Source organism: Aplidium turbinatum, chromosome 4 (genome assembly GCF_918807975.1).
Source record: "Aplidium turbinatum chromosome 4, kaAplTurb1.1, whole genome shotgun sequence".
In the NCBI taxonomy this organism is placed as follows: domain Eukaryota; kingdom Metazoa; phylum Chordata; class Ascidiacea; order Aplousobranchia; family Polyclinidae; genus Aplidium; species Aplidium turbinatum.
In genome coordinates, this window is record NC_137475.1 from 37,752,866 (window position 1) to 37,774,303 (window position 21,438).

The window sequence follows — 21,438 nt, forward strand, 5'->3', positions numbered from 1 at the left end:
ACAATTGACTTTTTAATCAATTGTTCTCAAAGCATTTTTTAACCTCCTAGCTCATCAAACTTATTTGCAGTACCATAATTAACTGATATTCAAAGCCTAATTGCATTTAGTAACGTTCAGTCTATGTAAAAAAAATAATTATCAAATTTTAAGTAGTAACCTCTGATTCAACCCTCTTGCAATCCGTCAGTAGTTCTTTGTTTTTGTAATCCGTTACCTTTAATTTCTAAACTTTGAGCTGTCGCTGTAAACTCCGAAACATCTTAAACTTAACCAACTTTTTATATATTATATTTATACATTTTCTACTGATTATGTCACGCCCTTTAAGTCGCACAGGTTCAAAGACTTTTCAAGATAACCTGGCCGGTGTTGATTTTACCTCCCCGTCTGCTGAGTCCACTAGTTTAGGCTGGCCGACGAGGAAGCAGGTTCCTGTGAGTGGGCACTCAGTCCCACTCAACCCAGATGGTGAAGCCTCACCGGTAGACTCTATTGCTTTCACGAACTCGTTGCTTCGTCGTGGCGACGAGTGTCCGATCCGTGATCCCACACCACACAGTGGCTTACCTGTCGCATGCCACGAGTCAGCTCCACTATATCTGAGGTCGAATAGACTGCAGTCCGTCTGCCCTATTCGCCTCACCCTCCCCAATCTATTCCCCCTTCTCTGTCCTTTCTCCACTTGCAGGAGGGCATCTCGACCTTACCGAGATGTGCAGGCGTATCAGGACCATATGCGAGCATTCCATGGTTCGCGCGCCGAGTTCCTGATCACCTGTAGCAGGTGCTTCCGTGTTCTCCCTCAAGCTTACAAGCTGGATGGGGCCTTAGAGCACTGGCGATCCTGCCCTAAGGGCCTTCAATTGCCAACCTGCCTTCCCTGGCCGAGCAATGACCCGACGCCGTCGGAGAGCCAAACCAGGCCCCCTATGATGACCAAGCCTGGGCCTTCCTACGTCTCTGTTGTTAGGCATAGAAGGCGCCGGCCCTCGACTGCAGGCGCATCGGTCGAGGGGTCATCCCTTCCTTCCTCTTCCTCTGTCATCCGCTCTCAAGTCTTCTGGCGCCAAGGCCTGGATAGCACTTCCATTTTGCCCCCCCCACCTGACTTTATACCAGAACTTTTCCGTACTGTTTGTTTTTTTTTTTGTTTTTTTTGTTTGTTTGTTTATCTTTATCCTGCATTGCGGGAAAGCGGACTTGAGCGCTATGCATCGGTGTACGCCTTCCGACGTACACCTGACCCACGCTGCAGCCGACGGCAATGTCTGTTTCCGGTTGTCTACTCTATTTATGACTTAAATTTGGTACTACCCATTACTCGAAATCGATCACTGGGTAGAGGCAATTATCGTAAAGTTTCTTGCCCAGAGAAACAACAGCAAGTGCGGGTGGCTGGAGTCGAACATACAGGCTCTCAACTGTTCTATCCCATTCAGGCAAGACTTCGCTCAGCCCAGCTGATGCTGACAGCTTGCCTGATCTAGATGTGCTGTTTCTTCCTCGCCTGTCTTCGGCCGGACCTGGGTCGGAAAGTGGGGACTCTTCCGATTCGTCGAACAGCAAATCTCTTTCCTCTTCCTCCACTTCCTCGCCTGATAGCCCAACCACGGACGGTTACGAACCTATTGTCAGTGCGAATCCTTTTCTATATGCACCTCTGCGCAAGCCGACCTCCACCGGAGCCGTGGCAGTGGACTGGCTCGGTTTATCCAAGCCGGCTTCGCGCCCATCTTCCCTGCCTCAGACGGCTACCACCGGAGCTGAAGCTGGGGACTCAATCAGCTCTTCCAAACCGCCCATGCAGACCTCTTCTTCCAAGTCTCTTCAACACTACCATCTCAATCCTCCTTATCTTTTAATCCTGTTTCCATCTGTCCTATACAATCTTGTACCTCGACGCTGTCTGCCGAAGCCCGACCCTTTACCCCACCTACCCAAACCACCCACAATGAATTCCATTTAACTATCTCTTCCCAAACCTTGACTCGACCCCGAAGCGACACCATGGCATGCAACCAAGCCACGCATGACCCCGGACTCCCACAGACTACCCCAGGGATGTCCATCACACCCAACACTCAACGATCCATCCAAGACCCTGTTGAACCGGTCAGGGAAAGTAAGACGAAGAGCTCCAGGCGGGCTCTTTGCAGTTTAGTGAACCTTACTTTAGCGGGTGGCATAAATTTCGACCAGTTCTGCATTGAATTGGAAGAGTGGACCGCTGGCACTTCGCCGCCCAAGAGGACACGTCCTTGCAAACCACGCTTCAATCGTGGCGCCCGGGCTCGCCGTCGTTCGAACGGGGGTTCTCCTCGGTCGGACGGCGGGGGTTCGCGCGGGAACGGAGCCCGATATCGTAGGGGAGTGGAGTTGCGAGCCTCCTTCTCGTGGGACGCGAAGGGAACGGTCCGTCGGATTGTTGAAGGAAAAAATTGCGACCTTCACTGCGAAATTCCCCTCAAGAAATTGAGGAGAGATTTCGACGTGACATGACCGCTCCTAAAGCTGGGAGTTGCTCACGGATGCCTGAGTGGATGAACGCCCACCGTTACGAGTATGGCAATGTAAACCTCTCCTTCATCGATGACGGTGAAGGTCCCATTACGGCCCGGGAGGTGGAGGCGGTCCTCCAGTCGCTTGATGTCGGTTCCGCCCCTGGTTCTGACGGATTGTCCTACGGTTTCTGGAAGACCCTGGACCCAAGAGGGGGACTCTTGGCCAGCCTTTTCGAGACCTGCCGGATCAACCGTCGTGTACCGGACCAGTGGAGAACCAGCAGGATCACACTCATATGCAAAGACCCTGAGGGTGATCTGCACGACGTCAGCAACTGGCGGCCCATCTCCATCTGCCGAAACATATATAAGATTTACGCCGCCGTATTGACCCGACGCCTGCAGCGATGGGCGGTGGAGGGGAATGTTATCAGCCGAGAGCAAAAGGGATTCATGCCCACGGAGGGCGTCTACGAGCATGTGTTCATGCTCGACACCATCCTTTCGGATGCACAGTCACGCAAAAGGCCTGTGTCGGTTGCGTTTCTGGACATTCGAAACGCCTTTAGCAGTGTCCGGCACGAATGCATAGCCGAGGTCCTGCGTCATTTCGACGCCCCCACAGACCTTATTGAGTGCATCTCCGACATATACGTCGCTAACACCTGCACCGTCCGCTGTGGCAATGGTGAAACCGACCGTATCCCTGTGGGGCGGGGAGTCCGTCAGGGCTGCCCGTTGTCTGGGCTGCTATTCAATTTGGTCATCGAGGTGCTCCTCAGGAGCGTCCGTGACAAAACGGATTGCGGCTACAACCTTCCTGCTAAAGAAGACATCAAAGTACGTTGTATGGCATATGCGGACGACATCTGTCTCGTTTCTTCCGATCGCGAGCAGATGATCTCCCTCTTATCTACTACTGATCCCTTCTCTTCCTGGTCCGGGCTACGGTTCAACCCACGCAAGTGTGGCACCTTATCCTATAGGAAAGCGTCGGCGTCCCGTCTGCGGGTCGACCCGGAACCTTTCTCCCTAGCCGGGGAGGAAATCCGAGTCATCCCCAAAGGCGAAACGTACAAATATCTTGGCGCTCGAACCGGTTACGCCTCGGATGCGTCCCTTACCCAACCTTTCATCTCCACCCTGGAGAAACATATTTCCTCTTTAATGAAATCTTTCCTTACTCCAAGCCAGAAACTTCTGGCACTTAATTCTATCATTCTTCCGTCCGCGCCATACCATCTGCGAGTGCGGCGCTTCAGACAGTATGAGCTTCTGAAGCTCGATCGACTGGTATTGCAGTGTTTGAAGGTGGCGTGGCGTCTTCCCAGGTGGGCGTGCAGCGCTTTCTTTTACTGTAAGCCTGCATTGGGGGGGCTTTGGTGTGTTGAATCTGTGTCGCGAAAGCGACACGCTTTCGATAGCCCAGGCCTTCAAGATGCTGACGTCTCCTGACGACCGTGTCTCTGCCATCGCTTTCGGGCAGCTTAGGCGTTGTGCCAGTCTGAGGTTCGGCACTCCAGATCCTACCCCGTGCCAGCTAGCCAGTTACTTGAATAAGGACCCCCCTCCTGAAGGTGCCCGTTCTCGACCGTGCCCAACAGGCGAAAGCTTGTGGGGCCGCGTCCCGGCGGCTACCCGTCGTCTAAATGTACGTTGGTCCGCACGCCCGGATGGCGGTCTCGAGTTGACCGCGGGGAGCTCCAAAATCACCCCTCCCCTAAGAAAAAAAGTGGTTCCGACCCTCCACCAACACAATGACTTGTGGTGGAGGAGACAGTGGGAATCCAAACCTGACCAAGGCAAGACGGTCAGTGCCCACTGTCTGTCCGGATTTTCGAACTCTTGGACTCGGCGACTGGAGCTCCTGGATCACGCGAACCGTGCATTGCTTATAAAGCCCGCCTAAACCTACTTCCCTTGAAATCAAAACCAAGCCATGGCCACCCATATAAACCTGCCATATGTCGCGCGTGTGGGAAAGCGGAAGAGACTCTCCCTCATATATTGAACCACTGCCCTACCGTGATGCCTGTTGTCACGGAACGACACAATTCAGTATTGTGGGAGATCGTGAAGCATGTACCTGCTGAATGGCAACCCTTGCTTACCATAGATAGTACGGTTCCACAACACGTGGAAGCGGGCGGTGCTGATCTGCGCCCTGACATTGTCCTGCAACGCCCTGACGGTGTCACGGTTGTATGTGACGTCACTTGCCCGTTCGATTACGGCGCGGATTCCCTTCGAAAAGCCGCCGACAGGAAACACGACAAGTACGGCGAGTTATGTGTAAACATATTGGAAGACAGGAAGCGCCCTTGCAGGGACGTCCTGTCACTTCCGTTCGTCGTAGGCTCCCTCGGGAGCTATGCTCCGTTGAGCTCTCGGGCTTTGGCGGCCTTGGGTGTTCCTGCTCGTGGGGTAGCAGAGGTGGCTAGAAAAGTGGCCTCCCTCTCAATCGAAGGTTCCCTCCGTGTCTGGAAAGCTTGGAACGCCGGGCTCACTCGTGGAGGGGCTACGTCATAGAAAAGACGATTCCAGCGATCAGAAGCTCAATTCCCCAACAACAGAAGCTCTGCAGTAAGCATCCGAGCGCGCAAGACAGCAAACCTCAAAACCCGCCAGTAATTGTGTGACGTCATAGTATGTTAAATCCATTGTTTCATTATCAATTTACCTGTAAACAATTGTTGTTTCATCAGCATGCTGCAGCTCAATGAAGAATACAATCATCATCAATAAAATAAAATAGCAATATATGAATTAAGTATATATTGCATATCGTGAATGGACTCATATCATCTATCAATGACGTAATATCATTAACAACACTGGATCTGTATTTTCATATTTCAATATTTTAGACTATCACACACTACCTTCTCCCGATACGCTGCTCTTTCCCGCTCGGATCAACCTCGCGTTGCTTTTAACTCATCGATAAACATGATTTCCTGATCAACTCGATGCAACCTCCAAAGTTTCATCCCACTATTCTATATTTTTCCTGGTAACGTAGCCTAGTCATATCTACGCTTCGATCGCTAGTCCCCCCGACCCATCTGGGCGAACCTGCCTCAACGTCTGGCCAGTGCACATCCGTGCTCGTTGGTTCAACGTCAACACTTTTTCGGTAGGTAAAGCATACAATATATTCCCACTTACCATCTTTTTTTTTTACCCCAATAAATTGAGCCTTTGCTCCAGATTTTATATAATTTTCGTCTTCCACGAGTATTCAAATCGTCCTTGTAGCTAAGCATCTCTTCCTCGTGGGAGACCCCAAAGTTTATCCGGTCTGCCTACGGGCAGACCGGGTATAGGAGTTAAACGTACCTGTGTTACGGTCACGTGATGGAGACGTGGGCGCTGCCTGGCTTTATAAAACTTCTGTCGCCCGGCCCGTCGTGAGCTGACCTTTTTGCGTTTGCAGAAAGCAAAGCCCGTCTCCCTGGCCCATTCCGCCATTCTAACTTTTGCGGACGAGTTGCACAAAATTCTCGATCTACACTTTCTTTCCACAGGTACCTAGACTCCCCAGCCTGGCCCCCGCGACCAAAGCTGGTGGACTTCCCTTCCGGGTGCATCGCCACCCCGTAATCACGCCGCTTCCCGCTTCCACGGGGCGTGGCAGGCCGGTTCTTTAAAGTCTCTGACCTGGCTATGTTTATTGTGTTCTTCTCGCCGTGTCAATTATTTTGTACTCGTGCGTCGTTGATCGAAATAAAACAGTTCATCATCAAGTGTTGAGTTTTATTCGCATCAGTAGCTCACGGTACAAAAGATTGACACGGTGAGAGAGTACAAACAAACATAGCCAGGTCGAAGACTTTAGTAAACCGGCCTGCCACACCCCGCGGCGGCGGGGAGCGGCGTGATTTAGGGGTGACGATGCACCCGGAGGGTTAAGTCCACCAGCTTAGGTCGCGAGGGCCAGGCTGGGGAGTCGAGGTACCTGTGGAGGGAGAGTGTGGATCGAAACACTATATCTGCCCAAAAAACTGATAACTGCAATTCACGTGCTTCAAAGGCATTATAGGTAAAATATAATAATGGCGTTAAAGATTCATTACGCTCTTTATTTCCTTTCAAACGGGGACTTGCCCCGTTGCGCAAATTGCCCCAGTCTCCCCTATATGGCTAGAAATAAATAAAGAAAAGGCTACCCTACAAAAAAAAGCATAAAGTTAGAATCAGATCACCGTTCTGTCGTGCGACTGCGAATTACTGGATGTGCTTAGTTCCAAATCACCGTTGAAAGGCTACAAATTAGTTGTTATTGCGGAAGTGCTGAAATAAATAAAGAAAAGGCTACAAAGAAAGCATAAAGTTAGAATCAGATCACCGTTCTGTCGTGCGACTGCGAATTACTGGATGCTTAGTTCCAAATCTCTGTCAAAAAAAAAGAAGAAAAAATTTAAAGAAAAAGTAAGTCGTTCTGAAAACCCCCCTTTTTGATCCCCACCCCTATCCTAGTTAACTATTTCCACCCCAATCAAGCCCTGGGATCCGCAATTCTAGCCCGGGCTTGGTATCCCTATCTTTTTCCCCGAAGAACAAGGTTTCAGAAGAAAAGGAAAAAAAAATTTTTTTTCACAAGAAAGGAATCATATAAAACTGTAATTATTTATGTCGTGTTAATTGTATACTAATTGCTATATGTTAATTGTTCAACCTAAATTCAGCTTTGTCAAGTTTTAAATTAATTCCTAGCCTATTTTTCTGTTTCGTCTTGTTGTTTCATTTTTAACCATAGTTCTAATCAGTTAGTATCTTGCTACTTAAATTAATTAATTCGTAGACTTGTGCCTCTATAGCAATAATAAATCCATCCGAAAATCTTTCTTTTTTACCCAAATCAAACCCCCTTGTTCAGTTAATTTTCGAAATTTCGGCATTCAAACTCCTGCATTGGTAATCTAGTGTTGCCAGTTGCAGTGGCGGCTGGTGGCCTCCTGAATTGGGGGGGCTGCAAGGCAGCATATCCAAGAATTGTTGGAGGGCGATATCAGGCGAACCTTGCGGGCGTGTCGCCGAAGGCGACACCCACGGCGGGGGGTCTGGGGGGCCTCCCCCAGAAAATTTTTTACAATTACATTTAATTTGGTGCATTTTGAGAGCATTTTCAAAAGAAATTTGGGAGTGGAATAACAGTCAAAAATGCTGCTGTAGAGCTTGAAAAATACTAATATTTCAAATTTTTATATTCAAAATCAGTGCTAAATACAAATCAAACTATGTTCTATGCACTTCGTCGTTTTCTCAATAGTTCGCTCAGTTTGTTGTCTGCAAATATTTATTGTCGATCGCCGGCATCGGACACGATTGTCCACATACGATCCACACAAAAAAATACACAGAAACAAAAGACAAACAGAAGTACATTCACAGGAATGACGCTGAAGTAAGCAATAAATTTATTAATCAATCGTCCATTTCAGATCATGCGATCCATATCACACAAATTAAACATGCGAAACAAAAATCAATATTCAAAATGAAATATCATACTTAATCTGTTCAAACACCCAACTATAAAAAGAAATTTAAACTTTATCAATCGATGAATGTTGATATCACTGCTGTGCCATAGCAGCCATCAAGGCTAGGTAACGGCATAGCCTACATAGTGGTATTATAATGCAGGAGGTAGTTTGAGTTACGATAGCAGTCATACCTTATCAGAGAATCAACAATAGAGTTTGACGATGATTCACATTACCCAACAAAAAAAAGGCCCTTTTCCGTTGTAATGCATCAAATGTTATATGACATACAATGTTACACAAGACTTGATGTTCACGTAGCCTACGCTATAATGTTTGGGCAAATGGTGAATAATTCTAAATGCATTATTGAATGCAACACGCAAGCGATTAATTCACGTTGGTGATAATTTTCCCATGGTGACATGCATACATTGGGGTACAATATGAACGGAAGAGAACATTTTTAACTTCACTGGAGCTCTTGTAAAATTTTAATTTATTGGTAAAACAGTATAATGATCGTACTTGTCGGTTTATATCCTTGTCATCACACATTGCCGTGTCAAGAAATACACCCAAGTATCTGACGCTATCTACAGATTTTATTTGACTTCCGTTGAGCCGTGAAATTGGATTTAAATTTAACTTTAAGTGATTAGTTAGAAAATACATAGCAAACGATTTTTTGCAGTTAAAAACGATCTCATTACAAAGTACATAATCTTCGCACACACACAGTATATTGCAGTATACATGTAGTATAACCGTAGCTACATCTTTTTTGGAGCACCCTGCATGTATGCACCCACTGCTCCAGAACTAAAAATGCTTGGAAGTTAACATTTTTTATTCTTTCCTACAAAAATTATCTTTTGCCAGCTGAAGCCAGCTAGCAACCCTGCATGTATCACAATACAGAAGGACAAAGACAAAATCTCAATTCTATCACAAGTATAAATGCCCACTGGATGGCAAGTATAATTCAGTTCAATTCAAATTATTTTTCTTTGACAGAATGCAAAAGAAATGATATTGTAAAAAAGAAATACAGTAACAAAACCAACAAAAGGAAAAGGTGGCAAAACCTTAATGGTTTAAGACGTGCATGAAAGGATCTAATATTGCGGTATATGCATCGATAAATATAGTTAAGCACGGCCACCAAACCTGACACTTTAAAACAAGTAGATGAATTAGTTAAGAATCAGTCGCCTCCTCATTCCAGAAACAATTGGAGCGCCAATTCTTAAAGCAATGAGAACACGACTGAACCTAACATTACAAAAACAAACAAATACACACACACATATTGTAATTATAACCATTGATCTCGCTCAAGCCATAGGTGCCACATTTACTCTTTGCTACACATTACTGAGCATCACATATAAAGGACAGCGGACCTTTATTAATAGATGAATTCCATTCGGCGACTTTTTGCCATGGCAAAATGGTCAATTACCCTCTCGTTGAAATCTTTGGTTTCAGTTATTAAGCGATTTTCTATTGACACCATGGCTAATGCAGAAAGTCTTTCAGTACACATGGTGCTGCGGGAAAAGGTTTTAATCCTTTTCAGTGATGAAAAGCAACGTTCTGGTTCTGCTGTTGACATTGGAGTGGTAAGTAGAATTTTAGCTAGCTTTATTACTTCAGAAAAAGTTGATTGCATTCCTTCCAGGTTTAGCAACGAAAGCAGCTGCACAAGTCCACTCACTGAATGCATGTCATTTCTAGAATAGAGAACAGACAGCTCCGGTTTGAGCTTGTCTTTGATTAACATAGGGTATGCTTCACAACATTTTTCTAAAGCTTTTTCTGGAAACTGTCTTGCATATTGTGAAGCATTTTTCAAATTAAATAAAGTGCTTGCTTCAAGATGATTGGTGAACTTGAACCTTTCTTGACACTGCATTAAGACAACATCACATACTTCTTTAGCATCAATGATTTGGGATTCAGGCATTCTCCGTGTGGGTGAAGGTGACTCATTGTCTGCAGCAATGCCTTCCCTTATTCTTTGTATTGCTGACAGAAAATTATCCAGAGAGCACTGCACTTTGAATGACTCAAGCTCCACAGACTGCAGCTGAGCAAACAGTATGTCAACATGAGGCATGCAGGCCTCGAAATTCGTTTTTGTTGACGGCGGACAAACGTGTCCGGTCTGAGCAGGTATCTCGGCGGACAAATTAAGTCTCTCGGCGGACACGAGTTTTAATGTCGATCGTCATGCTTAATCACTTTGTCTTGATAATTCTTGGCCATTTGAGAACTATAGCAACAGCAGTCCTCGAAATTAGCGGCGGCACGCCGTGGTAAATGCTGCCCCAAACGTCATAATGGCCATTTTGCTATGGCACTAAAAATGCCGTCGCACAATGAGCACTTAATTAAAACAAACATTGTTCAAAATTTCTTCCTGTGTTATGTACACGTAGCAGGAGTTTTAATCAGCAGAAACATCGCACCAAGACCTCACCGCGGACTATTGTACTTGCTGTGAACACTCACGCAGTCTTCGAAATTAGCATATTTTTACTTTGTCAAAAACGTTGCCGAGGCCAAACGACAAAAGTTGAAATTGCCTCGGCAATTGCTGTGAACGTTTATTATGAAAAAATTGTACCGTACCAACACATGCAAAACGAGAAGCGGAAAATATATAATAGAGTCTATCACGACCGCACTGTTTGATTTGTTGTGATGTAGTAATACCAATAGTAGCGATAAAGCGAGCAACGCGATATGCACGCTGTTACGGTAATTGACGTTAAATAACTCATGGGGAAAAGTAAGTTAATTTTGGGTTGATTCAACGTTCGAGTAATCACAAATTGATTTAATTTTCCCGGCAGGTTATAATGCGTAACAACAATGTCCAATAAGAAATTTACGTTTGTTTTACATTAATTCGACATGTAGCATTGTAGCGACGTTGAATTATCATAAAATATTGTTAATTGCTCAACCAGGTACTGTCATATGATCGGAAACATTATTTTTCTTTACTGCCGAAGAACCGTTTATCCAATTTCGTACTACTTTTTTAACTTGACCCCGTAGCTTTTCTAATTCCGATTTGTTTCCGTCATAAAATTCTTTACAAATTTTGCAAAATACCACTCTAACTTTTCCTTTTGTTCCTTCTGTTTGATAACCTATAGCAGGTAAATTCCACTTTTTAACTGTACCTTCCTTCACCATGATTTATATTCGCAACGACAGCGGTAAACAATAAGCATTCGATGAAAGAATAACTTTTGCGTAACAATTCAGCCAGTATTTACGAGGTTGCAAACTTTTTACAGTTCAAAAGAGCATTGTCAGGGCATAAAATAGCTTGCGTAATGCTCTGGGCTACCGCCGTATGACACGATGAAGAAGCGCATAAAATTTCGTTTGATTAAAACACATAGCAATTGCCGCCGCAATCCGAGGTTTGTTGATTTGGCGACGTCAATGTTTTTGCCGTCGTAGATTGAAGCTAATTTCGAGAGCTGCTACGGTGTAGAAGGCTTTTTAAAATTTCAGCGAAGTCACTCTGAAAAGCTTTCATCAGACCAACGACGTGCGCTTGAAGAGTCAAAGCGCCGTGTAGTTGCTTAATACGCCGCATAACTAATTAACTTCCACCTAACGAGATCGTGTGGCTTCTTGCGTCACAATGCTCTGGGCAATCGTTGAAGCAATGTAAAATCGAAAGTTTTCCTGCTTAAATCGAAGCTAAGGGATATAATCCAGCATTCACATTTTGTAGATGCGCGCTGGAATGCGCGGGAAATAATATTTTTGCAACAATTGTTCATGCCATGCAACGACGATTTGTATCGCTAGTTCCTGTGTTATTTCTCGGCGGACAAATATGACCGATCTAGATGGTACTTCCCGCGGACATCACATGCTGTGACGGCGGACATGACCGCCGTGAATTTCGAGGCCTGGGCATGATTTTCGAAAAGAAATCTAACCAAAACACAAATTTTGGATCTATGAGCATTCGTTTTATACCAGCAGCAGCAAAGCCAGTCACCGAAGAGTTGCTTTGTTCCAAAGTTGAGCAGCATTCTATAAGTGCGTCTTTTACCTCCGATACAGCATTCACCGTCCTGCTTTTAAAATTCCATCGTGTTGCTGATGGGCGAGGAATACGCCTTTGAGCAACTTGGTCCAAAGCAGCCATTCTTTGAGGAGATTTGGAGAAAAAACTTGGGATTCCCGAAAGACTGTTAAAAAAGACTCTGACACTGGTATTCTGCGAAGTGGCTTTTTGTATAACCAAGTTTAGCTGGTGTGCATAACAATGGACAAAGTGTGCATTGCTATATACTTGCTTGATTCTTGATTGCACACCATTTCTTGCACCACTCATAGCAGCAGCACCATCATAAGTTTGTGCTACAAGTTTGGATGTATTGCTCCCAAGCAAAACTTTAAGTTCCTGAAATAGGATTGAAGACAGAGCTTCTGCTGTCTGGTTAGCAGGATTAAAAAAACCCCAAAATCTTTCAACAGGCTTCCCATGACTTTCATACCGTAGTACAATCACCATCTGTGTCTTCTCTGAGATGTCAGTAGTTTCATCACACATGATTGCTACAAATTCAGACTGTGATATTTCTTCTTTAATTTTGCTTTTGCAAAGCTCAAGAATCGTTTCCAAAAGCTCATTTTGAATAGTTTTGGATGTACCTTTGAATACCTTTGCAGAATTAAAATGATTTTGGAAGCGTGAGTCAAGATTGGAAGCAAAATCAACTAACCCCATGAACACACCAGGATTTTTTGAGCCTTGACTTTCATCATGTCCCCTTAATGGCAATTCAAATCTGCCACAAAATTTTATACAATCTATAATCTTTGACAATACTGTTCTGTTCTTCGTTACTTCTTCATTATGTTTAGTAATGGAGAGTTGATATCCAGAATCTATAAGTGTAGCAATATTAACTCTGCCAAGCACTGAAAGACTCAAAGTATTGTTCATGTGGAAAGTTGATCTACTATGCTTCTCTGTCTTTCTACTGAGATGTTTCAGGTCTTTCACACCTACTTTGGTCCAGGAATGTTCTTGATCTCCACCAAACAGTAAACAGGGAAAGCAAAAGAAAGCATTTTCACTGTTGCAGCCACACAGCCAGTCATGATCATCATACACATTTCTGTTAAACTTCCTTGCATAAGGGTTACCTCTACTGGTGGATGATTGGGAAATGTCAAGGTTTGGAGTGGGTCTTCCTTGTGCTTTGATGCTAAGTTTTTCTTGCAGAGACAACTGGGAAAACCTAATTTTTTTCAATGACATTACAGAATTATCTATTGTATATAAATTGCAAAATGTTCCAATTAAAGTGTAAATTATTATAGCATAAACCTGTTAAGACAAATGAAATCATTGTCAATTTTTTTAAATGAAGGTAGATTCAGAGTCAAAATAAGAGTATCCATATATATATGATATTTTTTTTTTATTTATTTGCATCAGACTCAAGATGAAAGTAGAAACAAAGCAGATACTCAACTCCGAAGAGCTGAGTCGTAATGTACCAAATACAAAGATTGAGTGTAACAGTCTGTTCGCATTAGTTCATATATCCATTGGTTGGAAGACAAGTTACAGCGGGTTACAAACTGATATAATTTTTTACAAATGAAAGCTTGAAAAATGGTGATATTGTTATCAACGAATGCAGAGGTGATGCTGCATCGTCTCTGCAGATTAAACAACATTCTGTAACAATTATTGTATCCAACACGTAAGCGATTACTACTGGATAGAAGATAGTTACACCATAGTTGACAGGCATATAAAGGCATACAATAGGAACGAAACAACACATTTTTAACAGCAATCAAACGTTTGGAAAACCTTGCTTTTAACATGTTTTCAGAACAATACAATGACCGTAATTGTCGTTTCATGTCTTTATCATCAGGTAGAAGCGTTAATTATTACTCCAATATATTTCAAGGGTCTCAAAGCAGATACGATTTTTATTTAAATACCGTATTATATATGATCGGATTATAGCCAAATTTCAACATCTAGGCTTCATATAAAACACCAACAGTTTTGTTGCAATTAAATATAATGTCATGAGAAACTACATACATTTGACAAACATTGATGAGTTTCTGGAGTCCCTTGACACTTGATGCAAAACAACACAAGCCTTCAGCATACATTAAATGATTGAAGACAGGAGTTGCCAATGCAGCAGCCAACAGAAAGACCGTTTAATTCAGAAGATAAATCATTCATGTAGATGCACTTCTGCAGCATACCGGTACTAGACCTAGAGGGCAGACACTAGTGAAGCACCTAACTTAACTATCTATCACTCCTGACGGATCACTGAGTGGAAACAATTATCGTTCCTTGCCCTAGAAAATACTATACCAACCCTCAGCAGCATGGAGTCACATGCAAAGATCAAAACTGGGCAAAGATCAAAACCCTAACCTTATTCCTAACTCTAACCCTTACCTTAATTAACCCTACCTAACTTTAATCCTAACTCTGGCAACACCTGATTGTAACTATGGCAACAAGTGTGTAAAAATAGCCACTTTGTAATAACAATAATAGGATGGATAAAGAAAACCGGACATAAAAGAAACCCATCCTCAGGCAAAAACAGGTTTCGATGTGGCCCAGGAGAGCAGGTGTTGAGCTCTTTTTATGGTCAGACTGCACATCACAGTCACACAGTAGCCTAAGACGATTGAGGTTCGAGATCCAGTGTAAGTTATTGTTTCTTGTCCTAGCACTATTGTTTCTTGTCCTAGCACTGTTGTTTTCTTGCCCTAGTACCGGTACATCCTATAACCTGTTGAATACCCTAATCCTACAGCTATCACATTTACAGTCATGTCTCATCGCTACTCTGCGAAACAAAACTTAACTTTAAAAAGTCTGTAGAATTATTCGGTTAGGGGGGGGGGCTGTTTTCCATGCAGCCCCAACAGATTCAAAAATTGCTGTTATGTATTCTGTAAAATACCAAAAGAGGTGGAGCTTCAAGGATATTTTTTAGCCAATCAGAGCACTTGAAATCCAAAATCTGGGGCTGCAAAGAATGTTGTCCCAAAGCCATGTTTCCAAACAAATTTTTAAATATTTTAATTTTCAATCCGCAATCCATAAGTGAAAAAAGTAATCGGGTCGGACAAACACAGAGGAAAACATATCTTCCCTTTTTTCTCTTTCTTTCAGGGGGGGCTGCAGCCCTGCAGCCCCATGGCACGAGCCGCCACTGGCCAGTTGTCTACCAAATCCATTCAAACTTTGTTTTCTTGCATCTGAAACACGCATCTTCCATAACTTCCTTTCTCCTTGAAGTGTTCACTTGAACCATAACCTTACCTTGTTAAAATTTTATACCGTATAAATTGAACAATAACCCTTTCTTTATCTTTAAAGTCTTTTGCACAATTATTTATATCGCTCCTAATTAATCGTATTTCAAATCAAAGGGTCACCCTATTTCAAAAACAAAACTTCGTTCCTAAACTTTTCATCAAATTTTCCTATAATTCAACTGATGATCCACTGGGATGCACGGTGTGACAAAACATTTTAAATAAAGTAAACAATATCACACCAAATCAGAAGAATCGGTTTATTTAAATACAGAGCTTTCGCCACACAAGTGTGGCTTCATCAGTATAAACTTATGAAGCCACACTTGTGTGGCGAAAGCTCTGTATTTAAATAAACCGATTCTTCTGATTTGGTGTGTCACCCTATTTGTTGGTTTAAGTTTTCAGCAGTAACGTCACAATTGACTTTTTAGTCAATTGTTCTCAAAGCATTTTTTAACCTCCTAGCTCATCAAACTTATTTGCAGTACCATAATTAACTGATATTCAAAGCCTAATTGCATTTAGTAACGTTCAGTCTATGTAAAAAAAATAATAATTATCAAATTTTAAGTAGTAACCTCTGATTCAACCCTCTTGTAATCCGCCAGTAGTTCTTTGTTTTTGTAATCCGTTACTTTCAATTTCTAAACTTTGAGCTGTCGCTGTAAACTCCGAAACATCTTAAACTTAACCAACTTTTTATATATTATATTTATACATTTTCTACTGAATATGTCACGCCTTTTAAGTCGCACAGGTTCAAAGACTTTTCAAGATAACCTGGCCGGTGTTGATTTTACCTCCCCGTCTGCTGAGTCCACTAGTTTTGGCTGGCCGACGAGGAAGCAGGTTCCTGTGAGTGGGCACTCAGTCCCACTCAACACAGGTGGTGAAGCCTCACCGGTAGACTCTGTTGCTTTCACGAACTCGTTGCTTCGTCATGGCGACGAGTGTCCGATCCGTGATCCCACACCACACAGTGGCTTACCTGTCACATGCCACGAGTCAGCTCCACTATACCTGAGGTCGAATAGACTGCAGTCCGTCTGCCCTATTCGCCTCACCCTCCCCAATCTATTCCCCCTTCTCTGTCCTTTCTCCACTTGCAGGAGGGCATCTCGACCTTACCGAGATGTGCAGGCGTACCAGGACCATATGCGAGCATTCCATGGTTCGCGCGCCGAGTTCCTGATCACCTGTAGCAGGTGCTTCCGTGTTCTCCCTCAAGCTTACAAGCTGGATGGGGCCCTTCATCCGCTCTCAAGTCTTCTGGTGCCAAGGCCTGGATAGCACTTCCACTTTGCCCCCCCCACCTGAGTTTATGCCTGAACTTTTCCGTAGCCTACTGTTCTAACCCATCCAGGCAAGACTTCGCTCAGCCTAGCTGATGCTGACAGCTTGCCTGATCTAGATGTGTTGTTTCTTTCTCATCTGTCTTCGGCCGGACATGGGTCGGAAAGTGGGGACTCTTCCGATTCGTCGAACAGCAAATCTCTTTCCTCTTCCTCCACTTCCTCGCCTGATAGCCCAACCACGGACGGTTACGGCCCTATTGTCAGTGCGAATCCTTTTCTATATGCACCTCTGCGCAAGCCGACCTCCACCGGAGCCGTGGCAGTGGACTCGCTCGGTTTATCCAAGCCGGCCTCGCGCCCATCTTCTCTGCCTCGGATGGCTACCACCGGAGCTGAAGCTGGAGACTTAATCAGCTCTTCCAAGCCGCCCATGTAGACCTCTTCTTCCAAGTCTCTCTAACACTGCCCATCTCAATCCTCCTTATCTTTTAATCCTGTTTCCATCTGTCCTATACATCTTGTACCTCGAAGTTGTCTGCCGATACCCAACCCTTTACCCCACCTACCCAAACCACCAACAATGAATTCCATTCAACTATCTCTTCCCAAACCTTGACTCGACCCCGAAGCGACACCATGGCATGCAACCAAGCCACGCATGACCCCGGACTCCCACAGACTACCCCAGGGATGTCCATCACACCCAACACTCAACGATCCATCCAAGACCCTGTTGAACCGGTCAGGGAAAGTAAGACGAAGAGCTCCAGGCGGGCTCTTTGCAGTTTAGTGAACCTTACTTTAGCGGGTGGCATAAATTTCGACCAGTTCTGCATTGAATTGGAAGAGTGGACCGCTGGCACTTCGCCGCTCAAGAGGACATGTCCTCGCAAACCACGCTTCAATCGTGGCGCCCGGGCTCGCGCGGCTCGCCGTCGTTCGAACGGGAGTTCTCCTCGGTCGGGCGGCGGGGGTTTGTGCGGGAACGGAGCCCGATATCGTAAGGGCGTGGGGTTGCGAGCCTCCTTCTCGCGGGACGCGAAGGGAACGGTCCGCCGGATCGTTGAAGGCAAAAACAGTGACCGTCGTTGCGAAATCCCACCTCAAGAAATTGAGGAGAGATTTCGACGCGACATGACCGTTCCTGAAGCTGGGAGTTGCTCGCAGATGCCCGAATGAAGACATGATGCCATAACACATTTCACGTCGTTGAAGCACTTGTCGAATCGTTTCTTCACCCCTTCAAGGACTTTCATTCTCAACTTCTCACAGCACATAAGATCACTGATCTCGGTCAACTTCTTCGCGCAAATTGTAATGGTTGGAAGCAAGACTCCGTAATACGCCTTGGACTCGCCCTGGAGAATGTCTAAAGTCTGGCAGATAGGCTTCATCACACGCAGATATTCGCCGAAGAAGTTGACGTCAGCTAGAAATAAATGAGCTGTTTAGAAATAAGACAAACTATGTTGTAGCCTAACTTCAAAGTTGTAAGCAAAACAAATCACACAAAATTGCCCTGTAACGATTTCTTTTAACAAAAACTATCGTGTAAGAAATTTTTATCAGCAACAAGTATTTTAGCTACGGTAACCATTTGTCAACAGTTTAATTTAACCAACGCGATAAAACCTTATTTTTGGACATCTAACATAGGTGATGACTGATGAGGCAATGCTTACTGCATGTAGTCTACTGTAGCCTATATTCTATATAAAACATATACAACTTTACTTCGGCTATTATTAAAATGAACATTATCGATTTCATACCTCGATCGCAGCTCCACACCAGAAAAATTCTTTTGATTCCCAAAAGACCGAAACTTTGCAACCAAACCGATCATATAGGATTATAGGCTATAGCCTATAACTTAATATAACTGCTTGACCACGCCAGTGTTGCGAAAAAAACGAGTATTTTTTTTACTTTAAATTAAAAAGTAGCGGGTAGCGAAGTGCGACTGAAAAAAAGTAGCGCAACTCCCGCTACCGCTACTTTGGAAAAAATAGCGCCGCTACTGCAGCCGCTACTCCAACTAAAAAGTAGCGCCGCTACCGCTACTTTTACCAAAATAGTACCGCCGCTAGTAGCGGCGCTACAACAGTAGCGCGCTACTGCCCACCTCTGGATATAGCCTATATTGTAACGTGCACTATATGTCACGAACGCTATGTCGGACCATGGCCACCTAAAGATACAGCCTGATTTGTCACATTTTGCAGAAGTTTCCAGGTTTTTCTAACTTTATGGGCAAATGTTTAAATAATTTTTTCTAAAAATTAGATTTTTACGCTTTCTTTATTCTTTTTTCTAGATGACACAATAGGTTTTAACATCCTCACATGTTGAAAAACAAAGAAAATTGGATTTTGTAAATTTTAGTCAGACTGTTAATTTTCAATAACACTCTGATTTTGCGTTTTTCAACTTACTTTTTCTCATTTGCTACTGCTTCTCCAAGGCAACAAAAAAGTTTTTTGTCAAGCACTAGCAGTAGCTGTAATCAAAATCGGCAAATGTGACAAATCAGGCCGCATCTCCAGGTGGCCATGGTCGGACAAACTATGACAAAGTTTTCCACACGTTGGACCACGCATAGTCTGGTGTGGTAAAACGTATCAAAGACAATGCCCCAAGTGCTGTATGGACTTATTGCTTTCTCCACAGAGAGGCCTTTGCTGCAAAAAAGCCGTCTCAAAAGCTGCACGAAGTGTTGAATGATGTGAAGTGTGTAAACTTCATCAAAGCAAGTCCACTAAATCGGCGTTTGTTTTCGTCTTTGTGGATTCTGATTATTATCAAGCATTGCTGTTGCACACAGAAGTGCGATAGTTGTCACGAGGTCGTGTCCTGAAGCGAGTTTGTAATTTGTGAGAGGAGATTGCCATCTTCCTGAGGCAACAGAACTGTGTGAGATTAGCCGAGAAGTTTTTGCAAGAAGATTTCAAGGCAAAAGTTGCTTACCTTGCCGATACATTTGACTCTGTGAATTTTCTAAATTTATCTATGCAAGGCAACGGTTTTATGGGGATTAAACGCGCCGCAAAAGTATCTGCTTAACACAAAAAACTCATATTCTGGAAAAATTATGTCACCAGAGATGAGTACGATATATTTCCTCAGCTAACGCAATACATCTGTGGCAATGTTGATGGTCACAGCGGTAAACCATAATCTCTTCGTGGGAAAATTGTAACGTAAGATTCCCAAATCCGTTCGTCTGCATGCAATGACCCAAAAATAAACACACTTTCGAAACGTCTATTCAAAAGTGTATTCCAGTAAAATTAGCCCGAGGCTATCGAAATGACTGGTGCAACGCCGTACACCTAAAAACTGTCACTACAATACAAATTACTTGGATAAAAGACGGAACCTTTGTCCAGCTAGCAAGCACTAAGCCAACAGTTAAATGTGCGGCCAACTTTCAAACAATCATTTTACGAATGACCAGAATAGATATCAATATCTCAAATTCACGTAGAAAGTAACTGTGACGCAATAAATGAAAGACAATTATATGAAGTCATTCCAACAGGTGTTTAAAGCTGATGTAATATTTCCTGTTTAAACAGGCCCAAACAAGTCCAAACAAGTTTGACACAAGTCTATGAACGATGGTGCAATTTTGGCACATTTTCTAGCAAGTTCCATGACGTAATATTCAGTAGACTTGAACGGTTTTATATGACGTTTGATTTGTACAGAGATTGGCCGTAACATAGCGGCCCCTAGTTATGACAGTCTAACATGGCATAACTAAAAAAGAATTGAAGGACAATCGTGAGCCAATGAATAAAAACACATGATACACAAATTGTTTGAATCACTCACGTTTAAGTTAATACGTAAATACAAAGGGCATGCAAAGAATGAACAACAATACGGAATAATACACGACGATACATGAAATTGGTACCATAGGTATTAGGTACACGCAAAAAATGACGCTATATACCATGGTTGCGATAATAACCGACTGTTCTGGGCTCAGACAAGGGTCGGCCACCGCAGACAAAACCAGGCTCAAACCATAACACTTAGGTGTTCTTTACGGGGGCGAGGCACGAAATATCCCTCAACACGTAGTCTACTTTCACTTTCCCCGTACTCTCATCATAGTTGCAGACGGCAACTTTGGCTCTACGAACCACAGGCTTCCCTTTCCTAATTTGTGGAACTACCTCATGCACCCTCCCAAGTTGATACTTCCCACGTTTACCAATGTCTTGGAGAGAACCTACCACTACAAGTTGACCAGGCTCCAAATTCTCGGCCATTTTTAGCCATTTTTTCCGGCCCTGAAGACCTGGCAAGTAAAAATCGATCCATTTATTCCAAAACTGCTGAGAAAGTGACAAATTGAACCGATAATCCCTTCTTAATTGGTCACGATCATGTGGTTGCCCAACAGCACAGTATGGGTCTAAGTATGGGGTCAAAAGTGAGGCAGGGGTGATGACAGTAAAATCCCTAGGGTCGTCACTCAAAGGTACCAAAGGGCGTTCGTTCACGATCCGAACGGCACTGCCTGTGTACGTAAGCAGTTCAATAAAATTGGGCTTACGAATTGAAGAGTCCAAAATGTGAAAAAAGTATTTGGTCACATCAGCCATGAAACCAAATCTTTCAAGCCGAAATCTAGCCAAGACATCTGCCAGAGGGTTTAACAAGTCAGACAATTCAGGACAAGAAGACATTACATCATTAACACAAGTTCCTCGAAATTCAGACTTGCCATCGTAAACAATGCGCTTTTTTAATTGTGACGTCACAAAG

At 43.8% G+C, this 21,438-nt stretch overlaps 1 protein-coding gene across 1 annotated transcript in view; it reads left to right on the forward strand.

Annotated features, from left to right (window-relative positions):
- Positions 1-314: 314 nt before the first annotated feature.
- LOC145769136 (cytochrome P450 2C31-like) overlaps positions 315-21,438 on the forward strand; it is a 34,524-nt gene continuing 13,400 nt past the window's right edge. Inside the window, exon 1 of the mRNA XM_082580729.1 lies at positions 315-437. Coding sequence (XP_082436855.1) covers positions 315-437 — 123 coding nt within the window. The remainder of the gene's footprint in view (positions 438-21,438) is intronic.